The 19,521-nt window shown below is 51.0% G+C and overlaps 1 protein-coding gene and 1 long non-coding RNA gene across 3 annotated transcripts in view; one reads left to right on the top strand and one right to left on the bottom strand.

The window, feature by feature from the left end:
- LOC141987878 (class I histocompatibility antigen, F10 alpha chain-like) overlaps positions 1 to 741 on the bottom strand; it is a 55,026-nt gene extending 54,285 nt beyond the window's left edge. For both annotated transcript variants that reach the window (XM_074953723.1, XM_074953724.1), the window contains exon 1: positions 621 to 741. In XM_074953723.1, the coding sequence (XP_074809824.1) occupies positions 621 to 684 (64 nt within the window). In that variant the 5' untranslated portion in view covers positions 685 to 741. The remainder of the gene's footprint in view (positions 1 to 620) is intronic.
- A 977-nt stretch (positions 742 to 1,718) lies between these two features.
- LOC141987119 (uncharacterized) overlaps positions 1,719 to 19,521 on the top strand; it is a 192,802-nt gene continuing 174,999 nt past the window's right edge. The window contains exon 1 of the long non-coding RNA XR_012639446.1: positions 1,719 to 2,806. This is a non-coding gene — a long non-coding RNA (uncharacterized LOC141987119). The remainder of the gene's footprint in view (positions 2,807 to 19,521) is intronic.

The following is a 19,521-nucleotide window of genomic DNA, read 5'->3' as shown; positions in this document are numbered from 1 at the left end:
CCCCCCGGTCACTATAGCAACGTCACTGATCCCTGTCAGCGACAGCTCAGTGCCGGGGGGGAGGGCGCGGGGGGGTCTCCCGACACCTCTGAACGCAGAGCCCAGAACTGCCCCCCCCGGCACCCCCCGGCCAGGCTGCCCCCCCCGACACCCAGCTCCCCCCTCCCCGCACCCCCCGGGCCGGCTGCCCCCCCCCGCACCCCCCCGGCCCGGCTGCCCCCCCCGACACCCAGCTCCCCCCTCCCCGCACCCCCCCCCGGCCCGGCTGCCCCCCCCGACACCCCCCCCGGCCCGGCTGCCCCCCCCGACACCCAGCTCCCCCCTCCCCGCACCCCCCCCGGCCCGGCTGCCCCCCCCGACACCCAGCTCCCCCCTCCCCGCACCCCCCGGCCCGGCTGCCCCCCCCGATACCCCGCTCCCCCCTCCCCGCACCCCCCGGCCCGGCTGCCCCCCCCCGACACCCAGCTCCTCCCTCCCCGCACCCCCCGGCCCGGCACCCAGCTCCCCCCGGCCCGGCTGCCCCCCCCGACACCCAGCTCCCCCCTCCCCGCACCCCCCCCCCCGGCCCGGGGTCTCCCCCCTCCCCGCACCCCGGCCCGGGGTCTCCCCCCGGCACTCACGGGAGCGGCCCCCCGGCAGGGCGGCGGCCCCCAGCAGCAGCAGCAGGCGCAGCGCTAGGGCCATGCCCGGACCCCCCGAGCTGCGCGGCCGGACGCGGCGCCGGGACCCACAGCTCCCCGGGGCGCTGAGCCAGCTCCTGGCCGTGAGAGCCTCTAGTCTGCAGGGATTGGCTGAGAGGGGAACATCCCACCAATAGCGACGCGGAGACCCGTCTTCGTCACTGGTCGCTGGGCAGAACGCCTCGCCTCGGCCTGTCCAGGCCCGGCCCCGGCCCCGGCCCCGGCCCCGCCCCTTCCGAGTCCCGCCCCCTCCCGAGGGAACCGCCCCGCGGCAGGGATTGGCTGGGGGGAGGGAACATCCCGCCAATAGCGACGCACAGGCCCGCCTGCGTCACCGGTCGCTGGGCAGAACGCGGCGGGGCAGGACAGTCTGAGGCGGGGAGTTTGGCGCTGGGGGGACGCGGCCGCGGCCGCGGGGACCGGGGCAGCGATTCGCTCCGCCCGGCCCGGCCCCGCCCCGCCTCCCCGGAGCCCGCTGGTCCCCGCCCGGGGCTGGAGCCGGGGGCCGCTGCCCCTGCTGGGGGCGGTCGGCGTGAGCGGGGGGCACAGCTCGGGCCGGGCGCTCCCAGCCCCCCCCATTATCCCCGCCGCCCCCGGCCCCGTCAGCGCCTCCCGTCCGACCCCCGCAGCCCCCGGCCGGAGACCGCCCCGCGGCGCCTTGGCGGGGCCGGTCCCGTGTCTGCGGGCCCGGGCCTTGAACCCCTGTGTGGAGGGAGTGAATGAACCCGCCGCCGCGCTCCCTGCGCGGGCCGTGACCGCAGGAACCCCGGCCCCGCCACAGCGTCCCTGCCCCGTCCGCGGCCGGGGAGAGAGGCACAAAGAGAGGCCGCGACTTGCCCTGGAAGCCGCACATCTAGGGAGAGAACCCAGGAGTCCTGGCTCCAGTCCCCTGGTCTACCCACTAGACCCCACTTCTCTCCCGGAGCAAGGGAGAGAACCCAGGAGTCCTGGCTCCAGCCCCTGATCTACGCACAGGCAGACGATGACCTAACCCCTTTATGTTCTCTGCTTTTGCAAGTCACTTGGCTGTGTACATCATTTCTGGGAACTATTTTTGGTTCGTCTCTTCCTCTTGCGGGGAGAGGAGGTACCAAGGCTCTGGGGCCTGTGAAGTTTGACCCATGCTGTAGTACCGTCACTGTGGGCGTTAGTATCACTGGGCTTTGGATACTGCCCTGGGCCAATCTCTCCTGGTCTGGGGAGCCAGGCTAATGGGGAACTTCCCCATCTGGGATGCTGTCAAGGCTGATTCCCCACTCAGGCACTTCGAGCGCAGAAGATGGGGATCCACAAGGTCTCTAAAAAATAATACTGGCCACTTCAGGCTTGTATTAAACTCCCAAGGTTACAGATCCCACTGGCCTTGGGTTGGTCAATGCTGCCACCACCCAAGTGCAGAACCCCTTTGAGAGCCCAGGAAGGCGCACTTGGGAATTCCTTCCTGTGGGGTACCCCCAAGCTCTTTCCCCCCCGCCTCCGGAAAAGAGCTGAGAAAAGGAAAAGAAAAAGAAATCCGCTGTTGCCACCAACTAACTGAAAAACATGTGCACAGACCTCTTAAGACACAGAAATCCAAGCATGTTCTTTAAAAAGGTAAATGTTATTAAGAAAGAAAGAAAGAAAGAACATGTGGCAAATCAGGCTGTTGCTAGATATTAAAAGAGCAGCTGCAAGGATTCAGCACCAAGAATGGCGTTCTTGGGGTCCAGCTTAAAGGTTACAAAAACACCTTGTTTAGCACAGAGGAATCCAGAAGCCCAAAATAAAGAGATAAACCTGATCACGTCTAAACTAAACGTTTCCTGTTCTACTTGCATATCTGTGGTTCCAAATGGCTGATTTCTAGGTATGATGCTGATGACTTTTCATACCTGGTCCAAGCTTTACAGCATACCCTGCTGCTCTCTGTGTCTCTCCAGCTGAGAGAACAACAACAACACAGACAAAAAGAACAGGAGGACTTGTGGCACCTTAGAGACTAACACATTTATTTCAGCATAAGCTTTCATGGGCTGCAGCCCACTTCATCGGATGCATGCAGTGGAAAATACAGTATGACGATTTTATATACACAGAGAACATGAAACAATGGGTGTTACCATACACACTCTAACGAGTGTGATCAGGTAAGGTGAGCTATTACCAGCAGGAGAGAAGGAAAAAAAAAACCTTTTCTAGTGATAATCAAGGTGGGCCATTTCCAGCAGTTGACAAGAACCTGTGAGGAACAGTAGAGGGGAAAATAAGCATAGGGAAATAGTTTTACTTTGTGTAATGACTCATCCACTCTCAGTCTTTATTCTAGCCTAATTTAATGGTGTCCAGTTTGCAAATTAATTCCAATTCAGCAGTCTCTCGTTGGAGTCTGTTTTTGAAGTTTTTTGTTGTAATATTGCGACTTTTAGGTCTGTAATCAAGTGAGCAGAGAGATTGAAGTGTTCTCCGACTGGTTTTCGAATGTTATAATTCTTGACATCTGATTTGTGTCCATTTATTCTTTTACGTAGAGACTGTCCGGTTTGGCCAATGTACATGGCAGAGGGGCATTGCTGGCACATGATGGCATATATCATCTTCAGGTTGAGGAGCTGTCTGTAAGCAAGGACTGGCCTGTCTCCCAAGATCTGTGAGAGTGATGGGTCGTCCTTCAGGATAGGTTGTAGATCCTTGATGATGCGCTGGAGAGGTTTTAGATGGGGGCTGAAGGTGACAGCTAGTGGCGTTCTGTTACTTTTTTTGTTGGGCCTGTCCTGTAGTAGGTAACTTCTGGGTACTCTTCTGGCTCTGTCAATCTGTTTCTTCCCTTCAGCAGGTGGGTATTGTAGTTGTAAGAACGCTTGATAGAGATATTGTCGGTGTTTGTCTCTGTCTGAGGATTTGGAGCAAATGCGGTTGTATCATAGAGCTTGGCTGTAGACAATGGATCGTGTGGTGTGGTGTGGTCTGAATGAAACTGGAGGCATGTAGGTAAGTCAGTAGATTTCCGGTATAGGGTTTTGTTTATGTGACCATTGCTTATTAGCACTGTAGTGTCCAGGAAGTGGATCTCTTGTGTGGACTGGTCCAGGCTGAGGTTGATGATGGGATGGAAATTGTTGAAATCATGGTGAAATCAAGGGCTTCTTTTCCATGGGTCCAGATGATGAAGATGTCAAGTAGAGTAGGGGCATTAGGGGACGAGAGCTGAGGAAGTGTTGTTCTAAGTCAGCCATAAAAATGTTGGCATACTGTGGGGCCATGTGGGTACCCATAGCAGTGCCACTGATTTGAAGGTGTACATTGTCCCCAAATATGAAATAGTTATGGGTGAGGACAAAGTCACAAAGTTCAAGCCACCAGGTTTGCCGTGACATTATCGGGGATACTGTTCCTGTTGGCTTGTTGTCCATCTTTGTGTGGAATATTGTTCTACATCCATAGTGGCTAGGATGGTGTTTTCAGGAAGACCACCGATGGACTGTAGTTTCCTCAAGAAGTCAGTGGTGTCTCGAAGATAGCGAGGAGTGCTGGTCGCGTAGGGCCTGAGGAGGGACAGACATACATAGCCAGACAATCCTGCTGTCAGGGTGCCAATGCCTGAGATGATGGGGCATCCAGGATTTCCAGGTTTATGGATCTTGGGTAGCAGATAGAATACCTCTGGTCGGTCCTCTAGGGGTGTGTTTTTGTGGATTTGCTCTTGTGCTTTTTCAGGGAGTTTCTTGAGCAGATGGGATAGTTTCTTTTGGTAATCCTCAGTGGGATCAGAGGGTAATGGCTTGTAGAATGTGGTGTTGGAGAGCTGCGTAGCCGCCTCTTGTTCATACTCCGACCGATTCATGATGACGACAGCACTTCCTTTGCAGGCTGTTTGATTATGATGTCCGAGTTGTTTCTGAGGCTTTGGATGGTGGTGTGTTCTGCACAGCTGAGGTTATGGGGCAAGTGATGCTGCTTTTCCACAATTGCAGCCCGTGCATGTAGGTGGAAACACTGTATTTCGGTCTGGGAATGTCCCACAACAGCATTTCTAATGGGAAGCTGGCTGCAAAACAATTAAACTGCAGAGAGCTCCTATGGAGGCAGGGGGAATTCAGTCTCTGTCAGTTGAATTCCGTCAGTGTAACAAGAGTGTCAAGGTTCCTTCCCCACTCTGAACTCTAGGGTACAGATGTGGGGACCTGCATGAAAGACCCCCTAAGCTTATTTTTACCAGGTTAGAGTAAAAACTTCCCCAAGGTACAAACTTTGCCTTTTCCTTGAGCCGTGTGCTGCCACCACCAAGCATGTTAAATAAAGAACAGGGAAAGAGCCCGCTTGGAGACGTCTTCCGCCAAAATATCCCCCCAAGCCCTACACCCCCTTTCCTGGGGAAGGCTTGATAAAAATCCTCACCAATTTGTACAGGTGAACTCAGACCCAAACCCTTGGATCTTAAGAACAATGAAAAAAACAATCAGATTCTTAAAAGAAGAATTTTAATTAAAGAAAAGGTAAAAGAACCACCTCTGTAAAATCAGGATGGTAAATACCTGACAGGGTAATCAGATTCAAAACATAGAGAATCCCTCTAGGCAAAACCTTAATTTACAAAAAGACACAAAAACAGGAATATACATTCCATTCAGCACAGCCTATTTTACCAGCCATGAAACAAAAGGAAATCTAATGCATTTCTAGGTAGATTACTTACTAACTTTTTACAGGAGTTCTGAGCTGCATTCCTGATCTGTTCCCTGCAAAAGCATCACACAGACAGACAGACCCTTTCTTCCCCCCTCTCCAGCTTTGAAAGTATCTTGTCTCTTCATTGGTCATTTTGGTCAGGTGTCAGCGAGGTTATCTTAGCTTCTTAACCCTTTACAGGTGAAAGGGTTTTGCCTCTGGCCAGGAGGGATTTTATAGCACTGTATACAGAAAGGTGGTTACCCTTCCCTTTATATTTATGACATAGAGCAATGGGAAATCCCCTCCAGTCACTGTAGCAACTTTCTACTCCAAAGTGGTACAGGAGCTTTTTAAGTGTAGACGGCCTAAGAGCGAGACCAGATCTACCTCCAGTTTTCACCATGGATGCTCCAGCACGAAGACTACAATGACACCAGTTCAATGTTTCCATAGGTGCCAGGATTCAAACCTACATGGGAAGGCCCCAAGGGGTTTCTAGTCCATCCCCTTAACCACTCAGCCACAAGTACCTGATGGACAATTGCCTCACTACACTATGATTCTCTTCTCACTGAATTATCACTTCAAATTGTTTGCTCAGACCAGCCTCCCCAGCACACGCACTGCTGTGGGGGGGGGGAAGTGTGTCCATTGCTGGACAGCAGGAATTCCTGCCCATTTCCCTTCCGGCTGGAGCATGATTAGAGTGTGTTTGTGTTCATGACATTGCTGTAGATCGTTGTTCATTCCCCACCTCGGCAATTCAAACAGTCCCTTTCCCATTCAGATCTCCAGCATATCATTCCAATAGCAGGGGTCAGGTTTTCTCTGGGGAACTGACATTTGTCAGGGGGTTGGTGAGTGAACTCAGCCTTGCATTCCATCCTTGATGTTTCATGGACTAACAACAGCAGCATAAAGAAAGAGCCGAGCCGATATCTCAGTGTTAGGGCTGAAGGTGGCCACGTCCCCTGTTTGCCCTTTGCTATTGCAGGGGAGAAAGTGTCAAAGGAATTGAATGCCCTGGCTCAGACAAGAGACACAGGGAGGTTTGGCTGCTCCTGGATCATCCATACAAAGGCAATTGTGTCTCTGTGTGAAATTGAGGAGGGAAATGAAACGTCCCCATGGTAGCACAATGCCCGAAGGCATGTGGATGAAGGCCTCAGGCTGAGAAATGATTTAACCAGGGTTTGTATCAATGTATTGCCCTGATTAAAAACTATGGCTAAAAGGCAGCCATTGTTGTTAGTACTTGAACCTCCGTAGGGACACCCCAGTGGGTGTCAACTCCATTGCATTAACCAGGGGCGGGCGATTATTTTCATCAAGATCCAGATTTCTTGGTCAAGATATAGTCAAGGTCTGGGCTCCAGAGAAAAGAATGCACGAATGATAATGAGACGAGTATAAAAAGATGTTGCAGTCACAATGGGCGTAACGATGATGATTGTGTTGTGTTCATTCCTTAGATCTGGTGCCACCGCCTTTCTCTTTAGGCTTGTAGTTTCCCAAGGGTAAAAGTAACCATCTGTTGAGATACAAGGGCGTGTTTGTGTTCATTCCTGTGAGCTACACAGGGGTTTGATGTTGCTGCTTTCAATCCCTGGGCTCTGCCGGGATAAGGAGGCATTCAGGCCATCACTGAGCTGAAGGAGGGAGATGATTTTCTGACAGGGAGGGATGCCTCCTCCTAAATGTGCTTGGCAGGCAGCCCTCCTTCCCAGGTCCGTCCTGACAACACCCAGTTGAAAAGGGACCCTCCCCAGCCCTACTCAGCGTGGTGAAAATGAGCGAGTGAGTGAGCATGGGGGAGAGTGAGCGACGGAGGGGAGGGAGATGGCGTGAGCAGGCCGGGACCTCGGCGAAGGGCGGCACAAGGGTGTTCAGTTTTGTGGGGTTCGAAAGTTGGCAACCCTAGATCCAGGGGCAACAATTCCAACCTCCACAGAGGCTGGCCAGGGGCAGGACATCAGCTTGGAGGGGAGGGATGGGTGGGGCAGTGACATCACCAAGGCCTTTTGCAGGAACTCAGCCCATTGGGCAAAGGTGGTGGGGTGGGGGTGACCTCACAGAAAGACCCCGACATCAGCAGGGCAGGGCAGAGGTGCAGGGCCAGGGCAGTCGCTGAGACCCCCCCGGCTTTGCTGGCGCACATCTACTTCTCCAGGTCTCTCCCCTTGAGGACGGGGAGAGAATTAGGATTCACGTCTGTGAGCATGAGGAGGAGCCTCTGTGGAGTTTTCTCCTTTCCTACCACTGACTGTGCCAGAAAACAAACTTCTCTTTTACAAGGTCAGAGGCTCCGAGAGGTTTGGAACCTGTTCGATCTGATCCACCTGCTGCAGGCAGAATTCTCGGACCTTGGGGTTTATCCTTTTTGGTTTCCCTTTTCCTCTTTCCTCCCTCCTTTCTCCTCTTCTCTTGCTTCTTTTTTCCCTTTTCCCAGCTTTCCTCCCTCTACCAAGGAGGGGTGTGTGTGGAGTGTGGGCGAGGGAGGGGCGGTTGCTCTCATTGCGCGAGGTCCTCACAAAGAGGTGGGTCTGGATCTGAGAGTGATTCCCTCTGGGGATGGTGATGGGGCAGAGGGTTGGGGTGTCGGGTGGGGTTGAGGATGAGGGGCTCAGGGCTGGAGTAGAGGGTTCAGGTACGGGGGGGTGAGGGTTCTGACTGGGGGTGCGGACTTTTGGGTGGGGTTGGGGATGAGGGTTTTGGGGTGCAGGTTGCCCCAGGGAGAGAGGACTCCCCCGCCCTCTCTCACCACAGCAGCTCAGGGCCATGTGAGAGGCACCTCTCTCCTGGCCGCAGCAGCTCCTGTGTGGCTGGGTTGGGACTGCGGGAGGGGACAGGATTTATTTTTCCTAAGTCAAAATGGGGAAGGGAAGGAGTTATGCTTCATTTTTAACCTTATAAACTTAGGTCCAGTCTAATCTGCAAGACACTATGGTAATAAGACACCACGTCACGTGGTGACCTCACAAGAGCAGAGGGTGTGAGAACTACAGCAGCTGAGAGGGCAAGGGATGTACAGTCAGATTGTTTCAAATGCTGTATTCGTTAGCTGACATTTAACAGCAACGCTTAGCTAACATAATGGAGAAAGGAATTCTCTGCTAAAGATTCAACATGCCCCTTTGGCCACCTCCACCCCTTCCCTGAAGGGAGTGTGCTCAAAACAACCCCTCCCTACCTGCGACACACACACACACAAGGCCACAGCTGGGTGCCCAGCACAAAGCAAGGGAGGGGCTTGCTTGGTTTCTTTTACTTTTTACTTTGCAAAAGGTTTTTTCAAAAGCATTTCCTGCCCCTGTTCCCCATGGGAAGGAAGCGGATGGTTGTGGGGAAGGGAACCTGAGAGTGGTGGAGCCGGGAACTTGGGGAGAGGCAGAGGGAGGGGAGTGGGTGAAGGGGCAGCTGAGGGGGAGGGAGGCTAAAGGGGGTCAGGTGGGGCAGCTGGGTCAGGGGTTTGGGGGGAAGGCTGAAAGAGGGCAGTTTGGTGTATGGGGGTGGGGGAGACTGAAAGGGCAGCTGGGGAGGAGCCTGGGGGGCAGGGGAAGGTTGAGGGGGGCGATGAGGGGAAGGGGACATATGGGGGAGACTGAAGGGGGCAATGGAGTGAAGGGAATCAGGGGTAGTGGGGGGAAGTGGGAGGAGGCTGAAGGGGCAATGGGGGGAGGTTGGGGGAGGCTGAAGAGGGCAATGGGGGGGTGAACGTATCAGGGGTGGTGTGGGGAAGGGAACAGTTGGGGGAGGCTGAAGGGAGCAATGGGGGAAAGGAGACCAGGGTCGGTGGGGGGGCAGTTGGGGGGAGACTGAAGGGGTGGGGGGGAAGTTGGGGGAGGCTGAAGGGGGCGAATGGGGAAGGGGAATTTTGGGGGGAGGCTGAAGGGGTGATGAGGTGAAGGGGGCCAGGGGCAGAGAGACAGTTGGGGGGGCTGCTCATCCCCATGGGAGGGGAGGGGGAAGAGCAGCTCCCCTGGTATCAGAAGCTGCTTCCTATTAGAACTTGCTACTTCACTGTTCCTGAGCAGGGTCCTGTAATCAAAAGGTTCAACAGGGAACTAGATAGATTCATGGCGGCTAGGTTCATCAATGGCCATTAGTTGGAGAACACTTCAGTCTCTCTGGTCACTCAATTACACACCTAAAAGTCACAATATTACAACAAAAAAACTTCAAAAACAGACTCCAATGAGAGCCTGCTGAATTGGAATTAATTTGCAAACTGGACACCATTAAATTAGGCTTGAATAAAGACTGGGAGTGGATGTGTCATTACACAAAGTAAAACTATTTCCCCAAATTTATTCCCCCCCCCCCCACTGTTCCTCACACGTTCTTGTCAACTGCTGGAAATGGCCCACCTTGATTATCATGACAAAAGTTTTTGTTTTTTCCCCTCTCCTGCTGGTAATAGCTCACCTTACCTGATCATTCTCCTTACAGTGTGTATGGTAACACCCATCGTTTCATGTTCTCTGTGTATATAAATCTCCCCACTGTATTTTCCACTGAATGCATTCGATGAAGTGAGCTGTAGCTCACAAAAGCTTATGCTCAAATAAATTTGTTAGTCTCTAAGGTGCCACAAGCACTCCTCGTTTTTCTTTAGGTGTAAGTTGTGGCATTGACTGATCTAGTGACATTTTGTATCTTCATTTTTATTTAAAAATACAGATTGATCCCCTCCGCTCAGGGCCTTGGAAATCACTGGGCCCCTTGGCAATGGACCTTGTCATAAATATAAAGGGAAGGGTAAACACCTTTAAAATCCCTCCTGGCCAGAGGAAAAACCCTTTCACCTGTAAAGGGTTAAGAAGCTAGGATAACCTCGCTGGCACCTGACCAAAATGACCAATGAGGAGACAAGATACTTTCAAAGCTGGAGGGGAGGGAGAAACAAAGGCTCTGTCTGTCTGTGTGATGCTTTTGCTGGGGACAGAACAGGAATGGAGTCTTAGAACTTAGTAAGTAATCTAGCTAGATATGTGTTAGATTCTGTTTTCTTTAAATGGCTGAGGAAATAAGCTGTGCTGAATGGAATATAGATTCCTGTTTTTGTGTCTTTTTGTAACTTAAGGTTTTGCCTAGAGGGATTCTCTATGTTTTGAATCTGATTACCCTGTAAGGTATGTACCATCCTGATTTTACAGAGGTGATTCTTTTACTTTTTTTCTTCAATTAAAATTCTTCTTTTAAGAACCTGATTGCTTTTTCATTGTTCTTAAGATCCAAGGGTTTGGCTCTGTGTTCACCTATGCAAATTGGTGAGGATTTTTATCAAGCCTTCCCCAGGAAAGGGGTGTAGGGTTTGGGGAGGATTTGGGGGGGAAAGACGTTTCCAAGCGTCAGGGGGGATTTGATAGCTGCTTTCAACTACCTGAAAGGGGGTTCCAAAGAGGATGGATCTAGACTGTTCTCAGTGGTAGCTGATGACAGAAGAAGGAGTAATGGTCTCAAGTTGCAGAGGGGGAGGTTTAGGTTGGATATTAGGAAAAACTTTTTCACTAGGAGGGTGGTGAAACACTGGAATGCGTTACCTAGGAAGGTGGTGGAATCTCCTTCCTTAGATATTTTTAAGGTCAGGCTTGACAAAGCCCTGGCTGGGATGATTTAGTTGGGGATTGGCCCTGCTTTGAGCAGGGGGTTGGACTAGATGACCTCCTGAGGTCCCTTCCAACCCTGATATACTATGCTTCAAGCGGGCTCTTTCCTTGTTATATATCTGTTAGATGCTTGGTGGTGGCAGCGATAAAGTCCACGGGCAAAAGGTAAAATAGTTTGTACCTTGGGGAAGTTTTAACCTAAGCTGGTAAAAATAAGCTTAGGGGGTTTTCATGCAGATCCCCACATATGTACCCTAGAGTTCAGAGTGGGGAAGGAACCATGATGGGCCCCTTGGTCCCCAGGCCCCTTGGTCGGGGGGTGAGGCTACAAGACATGAAATAAGAGACAGACCCCCCCGACCAGACCCAGGGACTCCAGCGTGGTAGGATCCCGGAGGCGCTGGGTGGAGCAACTCGGGGCCCAGCCAGGCAGCAGGAGGGAATTGCAGTCTCTGCCTCGCCAGCCCTCCGGGCCTCGGCTACTGCCGCTGGGGCACCCCCTCCGATTCCTGGCGAGGGAGGGACATTCCCGCTGCCCCCCAACCCCTGAGAGACTCTCCCCATGCAGAGACCCCGGTCTGGCTTCCCGACTGGGACCCCAAGCCCCGCCCCCGGCAGTGCCCCATGGGGAGAGAAGGGGAGACCTGCCCCTCCAGGGAGCTGTTCCCAGTGCAGCCTGTGTGGGGCAGGGGGGCCCAGGCTGCTCCCAGTGGGGGGGCTGCGAGTCCCTGCCTCGGGCAGAGGGAAGCTGCTGCAGCTTCCCAGGTTTGCAGGGGGTTGGGGTGGGGCAGCGACATGTGGGGGCAGGAGCTGGAATGGGGCTGAAGAGGGGCAGGGGGCTCTGAGCCAGAGGGCATTGGGGGGGACCAGGGATGTGGAAGGGGGCAGGAATTGGGGAACAGGAATGCAGGGGGTGGGTGGGGGACCAGGGATGTGGAGGGGGCAGGAGGGGGGATGCAGGGGGCGGGAGGGGGCCATGGGGATGTGGGAGGGGGCAGGAGGGGGAATAGGGATGTGGAGGGGGAATGCAGGGGGTGGGAGGGGGCCACGGGGATCATAGAATCATAGAATATCAGGGTTGGAAGGGACCTTAGGAGGTCATCTGGTCCTGCTTTGAGCAGGGGGTTGGACTAGATGACCGATCCCCAGTTAAATCATCCCAGCCAGGGCTTTGTCAAGCCTGACCTTAAAAACTTCTAAGGAAGGAGATTCCACCACCTCCCTAGGTAACGCATTCCAGTGCTTCACCACCCTCCTACTGAAAAAGTTTTTCCTAATACCCAACCTAAACCTCCCCCACTGCAACTTGAGACCATTACTCCTTGTCCTGTCATCCGCTACCACTGAGAATAGTCTAGAGCCATCCTCTTTGGAACCCCCTTTCAGGTAGTTGAAAGCAGCTATCAAATCCCCCCTCATTCTTCTCTTTTGCAGACTAAACAATCCCTGTTCCCTCAGCCTCTCCTCATAAATCATGTGTTCCAGTCCCCTAATCATTTTTGTTGCCCTCCGCTGGACATTTTCCAATTTTTCCACATCCTTCTTGCAGTGTGGGGCCCAAAACAGGACACAGTACTCCAGATGAGGCCTCACCAATGTTCAATAGAGGGGAACGATCACGTCCCTCGATCTGCTGGCAATGCCCCTACTTATACACCCCAAAATGCCATGGGCCTTCTTGGCAACAAGGGCACACTGTTGACTCATATCCAGCTTCTCGTCCACTGTAACTCTTAGGTCCTTTTCTGCAGAACTCGTGCCTAGCCATTCGGTCCCTAGTCTGTAGCGGTGCATGGGATTTTTCCGTCCTAAGTGCAGGACTCTGCACTTGTCCTTGTTGAACCTCATCAGATTTCTTTTGGCCCAATCCTCTAATTTATCTAGGTCCCTCTGTATCTTATCCCTACCCTCCAGCGTATCTACCTCTCCTCCCAGTTTAGTGTCATCTGCAAACTTGCTGAGGGTGTAATCCACACCATCCTCCAGATCATTAATGAAGATATTGAACAAAACCGGCCCCAGGACCGACCCTTGGGGCACTCCACTTGATACTGGCTGCCAACTAGACATGGAGCCATTGATCACTACCCGTTGAGCCCGACAATCTAGCCAGCTTTCTATCCACCTTATAGTCCATTCATTCAGCCCATACTTGCTGGCAAGAATACTGTGGGAGACCGTGTCAAAGGTTTTGCTAAAGTCAAGGAAAAACACGTCCACTGCTTTCCCCTCATCCACACAGCCAGTTATCTCATCATAGAAGGCAATTAGATTAGTCAGGCATGACTTGCCCTTGGTGAATCCATGCTGACTGTTTCTGATCACTTTCCTCTCCTCTATGTGCTTCAGAATTGATTCCTTGAGGACCTGCTCCATGATTTTTCCAGGGACTGAGGTGAGGCTGACTGGCCTGTAGTTCCCAGGATCCTCCTCCTTCACTTTTTTAAAGGTGGGCACTACATTAGCCTTTTTCCAGTCATCCGGGACCTCCCCCGATCGCCATGAGTTTTCAAAGATAATGGCCAATGGCTCTGCAAACACATCTGCCAACTCCTTTAGCACTCTCGTTTGCAGCGCATCCGGCCCCATGGACTTGTGCTCCTCCAGCTTTTCTAAATAGTCCCGAACCACTTCTTTCTCCACAGAGGGCTGGTCACCTCCTCCCCATGCTGTGCTGCCCAGTGCAGTAGTCTGGGAGCTGACCTTGTTCGTGAAGATAGAGGCAAAAAAAGCATTGAGTACATTAGCTTTTCCACATCCTCTGTCACTAGGTTGCCTCCCTAATTCAGTAAGGGGCCCACATTTTCCTTTACTTTCTTCTTACCTGAAGAAATATACCTGAAGAAACCCTTCTTGTTACTCTTAACATCTCTTGCTAGCTGCAACTCCAGGTGTGATTTGGTCTTCCTGATTTCACTCCTGCATGCTCAAGCAATATTTTTATACTCTTCCCTGGTCATTTGTCCCATCTTCCACTTCTTGTAAGCTTCTTTTTTGTGTTAAAGATCAGCAAGGATTTAACTGTTAAGCCAAGCTGGTCACCTGCCATATTTACTATTCTTTCTACACATCGGGATGGTTTGTCCCTGGTAACCTCAATAAGGATTCTTTAAAATACAGCCAGCTGTCCTGGACTCCTTTCCCCCTCATGTTATTCTCCCAGGGGATCCTGCCCATCAGTTCCCTGAGGGAGCCAAAGTCTGCTTTTCTGAAGTCCAGGGTCTGTATTCTGCTGCTCTCCTTTCTTCCCTGTGTCAGGATCCTGAACTCGACCGTCTCATGGTCACTGCCTCCCAGGTTCCCATCCACTTTTGCTTCCCCTACTAATTCTTCCCTGTGTGTGAGCAGCAGGTCAAGAAGAGCTCTGCCCCTGGTTGGTTCCTCCCTCACTTGCACCAGGAAATTGTCCCCTACACTTTCCAAAAACTTCCTGGATTGTCTGTGCACTGCTGTATTGCTCTCCCAGCAGATGTCAGGGTTATTGAAGTCTCCCATGAGAACCAGAGTCTGCGATCTAGTAACTTCCATGAGTTGCCGGAAGAAAGCCTTGTCCACCTCATCCCCCTGGTCCGGTGGTCTACAGCAGACTCCCACCACGACATCACCCTTGTTCCTCACGCTTCTAAACTTAATCCAGAGACTCTCAGGTTTTTCTGCAGTTTCATACTGGAGCTCTGAGCAGTCATACTGCTCTCTTACATACAATCCCCCACCTTTTCTGCCCTGCCTGTCCTTCCTGAACAGTTTAGATCCATCCATGACAGTACTCCAGTCATGAGTTATCCCACCAAGTCTCTGTTATTCCAATCACATCATAATTCCTTGACTGTGCCAGGACTTCCAGTTCTCCCTGCTTGTTTCCCAGGCTTCTTGCATTTGTGTATAGGCCCTTGAGATAACTTGCTGTTTGTCCTGCTTTCTTCGTATGAGGAAGGAGTCCCCCCTCTTGCGCTCTCCTGCTCGTGCTTCCTCCCGGTATCCCACGTCCCCACTTACCTCAGGGTCTCCTTCCCCCGGTGAACCTAGTTTAAAGCCCTCCTCGCTAGGTTAGCCAGCCTGCTTGCGAAGATGCTCTTCCCTCCTTCATTAGGTGGAGCCCGTCTCTGCCTAGCACTCCTCCTTCTTGAAACACCATCCCATGGTCAAAGAATCCAAAGCCTTCTCTCCGACACCACCTGCGTAGCCATTTGTTGACTTCCACGATTCAACAGTCTCTACCCAGGCCTTTTTCTTCCATGGGGAGGATGGACAAGAACACCACTTGCGCCTCAAACTCCTTTATCCTTCCCAGAGCCACGTAATCTCCAGTGATCCACTCAAGGTCATTTTTGGCAGTATCATTGGTGCCCACGTGGAGAAGCAGGAAGGGGTAGCGATCTGAGGGCTTGATGAGTCTCAGCAGTCTCTCCGTCACATCATGAATCCTAGCTCCTGGCAAGCAGCAGACTTCTCGGTTTTCCCGGTCGGGGCGGCAGGTAGATGACTCAGTCCCCCTGAGGAGAGAGTCCCCGACTACCACCACCCACCTCCTCCTCTTGGGAGCGGTGGTCGTGGAACCCCCATCCCTAGGACAGTGCATCTCATGCCTTCCAATCGGCGGAGTCTCCTTCTGTTCCCTTCCCTCAGATGTATCATCTAGTCCACTCTCCACATTAGTACCTGTGGAGAGAACATGAAAACGGTTGCTTACCTGTATCTGCATTGCTGGTACATGGACACTCCCCTTTCTTCTTCTGGAGGTCACATGCTGCCAAATTTCTTCACCGTCCTCCTGTCCCCACAGTGCAGTCTGCTCTGAATCTTCAGAATGTTGTGTCCGTAGAAGCATATCCTGACATCTGTCCAGGAAATCTTCAGCTTCTCTTATGCAACGCAGGGTCAATACTCGTTTCTCCAGACCTTGAACCTTCTCTTCCAATATGGAGACCAGCTTGCACTTTGTACAGACAAAGTCGCTTCTGTCCTGTGGAAGAAAGACAAACATGGCACAACCTGTGCAGGTCACAACAGCTGAACACTCCCCATCCATATTACCTTCCTTCTACGAGTTTCCTCAGGAGTTGTAGTAACTACTCAGAGAAGCCGGCAAGATGTAAGCCTCAGTGGGCTCTCTCCAGGCAAACTCGCTCTGTTAGCCTCTCTGCTGTTCACTGCTCAGCTGGTTCGCAGCTGACTGGCTTTTTATAACTGTCAGGCCCACTCAAGGCTCACCTGGAACAAAGCACTCCCAATTCACACTTTTCAAACAATGTAGGATGTGGGGATGCTGCAGGGAGGCTGGGGGGACACACAGGTATCGGGGCAGGGGGAGATGACTGGATGTGGAAGCTGTGGTATGTACATGATCCTGGAGGGGGTACCTGGTAAGAGTTTTGTCTGCATGAAATGCCGTCTGATGGAGGAAAAGATCCGAGGTTTGGAGATGCAGGTGGAAAGTCTGGTTGAGTTTAGGAAGGGGTTTGAGCAGATTATGGAGCAAAGACAAGAGGTATCTGAAGGGAAAAGCTCAGACTTGCACATGGAAGCAGGACTGGGGAATTCTGAGGGGAGACGGGGTGAGGAAAGTGGTCAGTGGAAGCATGTGACTAAAAGAATCAGGCAGAGGAAAAGACGGGCTAGTGAAGGAGAAATAGAGCTCAAGAACAGGTTTGCAGAGTTGGAAAATGAAGAAGGGGCTCAGCAGGTAATCACTGAAGGTGGAAGGGCAAGGAAGAAGAGAAGAGCAGCTAGCCCTATAGGAAAAGGGGAAGAGTCAATGGAGACTACACCAAATCTGAGCCCCAGGAGGATACAGATGGGTTGAAGAGGATTACAAGGGAGAATAGGAATGGAAAGAACTTGCAGCCAGAGGGAACAGGGGATAGACTGGAGAATAGCACCATCACCAGGAAAAGGCAGGTCTATGTGATCGGGGACTCTTTACTGAGAAGAATAGACAGACCTGTAACCAGAGCTGATCCAGAGAACAGAAGGGTATGCTGTCTTCCAGGTGCTAAGATATGGGATGTAGACCTGAGGTTGAAAAGGATCCTAAAGGGAGCAGGAAAGAATCTCCTAATTATCCTTCATGTGGGAACAAATGATACGGCTAGATTCTCACTGGAAAGTATTAAGGGAGACTATGCTAGGCTGGGGAAGACGCTTAAGGAAATTGAGGGTCAGGTAATCTTTAGTGGGATTCTGCTTGTTCCTAGAGAAGGGCAACAAAGGTGTGACAAGATTATGACTATCAACAGATGGCTTAGACAGTGGTGCTATAAGGAGGGCTTTGGGATGTATGGCACTGGGAGGCATTTATGGACAGAGGACAGTTCTCTCGGGATGGACTTCATCTGAGTAGGGAAGGAAATAGACTTCTAGGATGAAGGCTGGCACAACTGATTAAGAGAGCTTTAAACTAGCAATTTGGGGGAGATGGTTGGGAGATGCCCAGGTAATCTCCACGCCGGATTTTAGCATTGAGAGGGAAGAAAACAAAGTAAGAAAGGATACAGCCGTGGGTAGGAGAATGTATATAAGGAGGAAGGGCAGTGTGGACACCAGTCTAATAGGTTATACTGGCTGTAGAATGACCGTGCCTAATAGGGAACAGAATGTGAGTGAGGCCAAACAGCAAAAATTAAGATGTTTGTACACCAATGCGAGGAGCCTAGGTAACAAAATGGAGGAACTAGAGCTACTGGTGCAGGAAGTGAAACCAGATATTATAGGGATAACAGAAACATGGTGGAATAGTAATCATGACTGGACTACGGGTATCAAAGGGTATGTGCTGTTTAGGAAAGACCGAAATAAAGGTAAAGGTGGTGGAGTAGCATTGTATATCAATGATGAGGTAGAATGTAAAGAAGTAAGAAGCGATGGAATGGATAAGACAGAGTCCGTCTGGGCAAAAATTGCATTGGGGAAGAAAACTATTAGAGCCTCCCCTGGGATAGTGCTTGGGGTCTGCTATAGACTGCCGGGATCTAATTTGGATATGGATAGAGCCCTCCTTTAATGTTTTTAATAAAGTAAACAAATAAATTGGTTAGTCTCTAAGGTGCCACTAGTATTCCTTTTCTTTTTGCAAATACAGACTAACACGGCTGCTACTCTGAAACCTGTCTAATGGAAATTGTGTGATCATGGGAGACTTTAACTTCCCAGATATAGACTGGAGGACGAGTGCTAGTAATAATAATAGGGCTCAGATTTTCCTAGATGCGATAGCTGATGGATTCCTTCATCAAGTAGTTGCTGAACCGACTAGAGGGGATGCCATTTTAGATTTGGTTTTGGTGAGTAGTGAGGACCTCATAGAAGAAATGGTTGTAGGGGATAATCTTGGTTCGAGTGATCATGAGCTAATTCAGTTCAAACTGAACGGAAGGATTAACAAAAATATATCTGCAACTAGGGTTTTTGATTTCAAAAGGGCTGACTTTCAAAAATTAAGGAAATTAGTTAGGGAAGTGGATTGGACTGAAGAACTTATGGATCTAAAGGTAGAGGAGGCCTGGGATTACTTTAAATCAAAGCTGCAGAAGCTATCGGAAGCCTGCATCCCAAGAAAGGGGAAAAAATTCATAGGCAGGAGTTGTAGACCAAGCTGGATGAGCAAGCATCTCTGAGAGGTGATTAAGAAAAAGCAGAAAGCATACAGGGAGTGGAAGATGGGAGGGATCAGCAAGGAAAGCTACCTTGTTGAGGTCAGTACATGGAGGGATAAAGTGAGACAGGCTAAAAGTCAAGTAGAGTTGGACCTTGCAAAGGGAATTAAAACCAATAGTAAAAGGTTCTATAGCCATATAAATAAGAAGAAAACAAAGAAAGAAGAAGTGGGACCGCTAAACGCTGAGGATGGAGTGGAGGTCAAGGATAATCTAGGCATGGCCCAATATCTAAACAAATACTTTGCCTCAGTCTTTAATAAGACTAAAGAGGATCTTAGGGATAATGGTAGCAGGACAAATGGGAATGAGGATGTGGAGGTAGATATTACCATATCTGAGGTACAAGTGAAACTCAAACAGCTTAATGGGACTAAATCAGGGGGCCCAGATAATCTTCATCCAAGAATATTAAAGGAATTGGCACCCGAAATTGCAAGCCCATTAGCAAGAATTTTTAATGAATCTGTAAACTCAGGGATTGTACCGTATGATTGGAGAATTGCTAACATAGTTCCTATTTTTAAGAAAGGGAAAAAAAGTGATCCGGGTAACTATAGGCCTGTTAGTTTGACATCTGTAGTGTGCAAGGTCTTGGAAAAAAATTTGAAGGAGAAAGTAGTTAAGGACATTGAAGGCAATGGTAAATGGGACAAAATAGAACATAGTTTTACAAGAGGTAGATCGTGCCAAACCAACCTGATCTCCTTCTTTGAGAAAGTAACAGATTTTTTAGACAAAGGAAAAGCAGCGGATCTAATTTACCTAGATTTCAGTAAAGCGTTTGATACTGTGCCACATGGGGAATTATTAGTTAAATTGGAAAAAATGGGGATCAATAGGAAAATTGAAAGGTGGATAAGGAATTGGTTAAAGGGGATACTACAACGGGTCCTACTGAAAGGTGAACTGTCAGGCTGGAGGGAGGTTACC

Source organism: Natator depressus, chromosome 5 (assembly GCF_965152275.1).
Source record: "Natator depressus isolate rNatDep1 chromosome 5, rNatDep2.hap1, whole genome shotgun sequence".
NCBI classification, from domain to species: domain Eukaryota; kingdom Metazoa; phylum Chordata; order Testudines; family Cheloniidae; genus Natator; species Natator depressus.
This window is presented reverse-complemented; position numbering and strand designations above follow the sequence as displayed.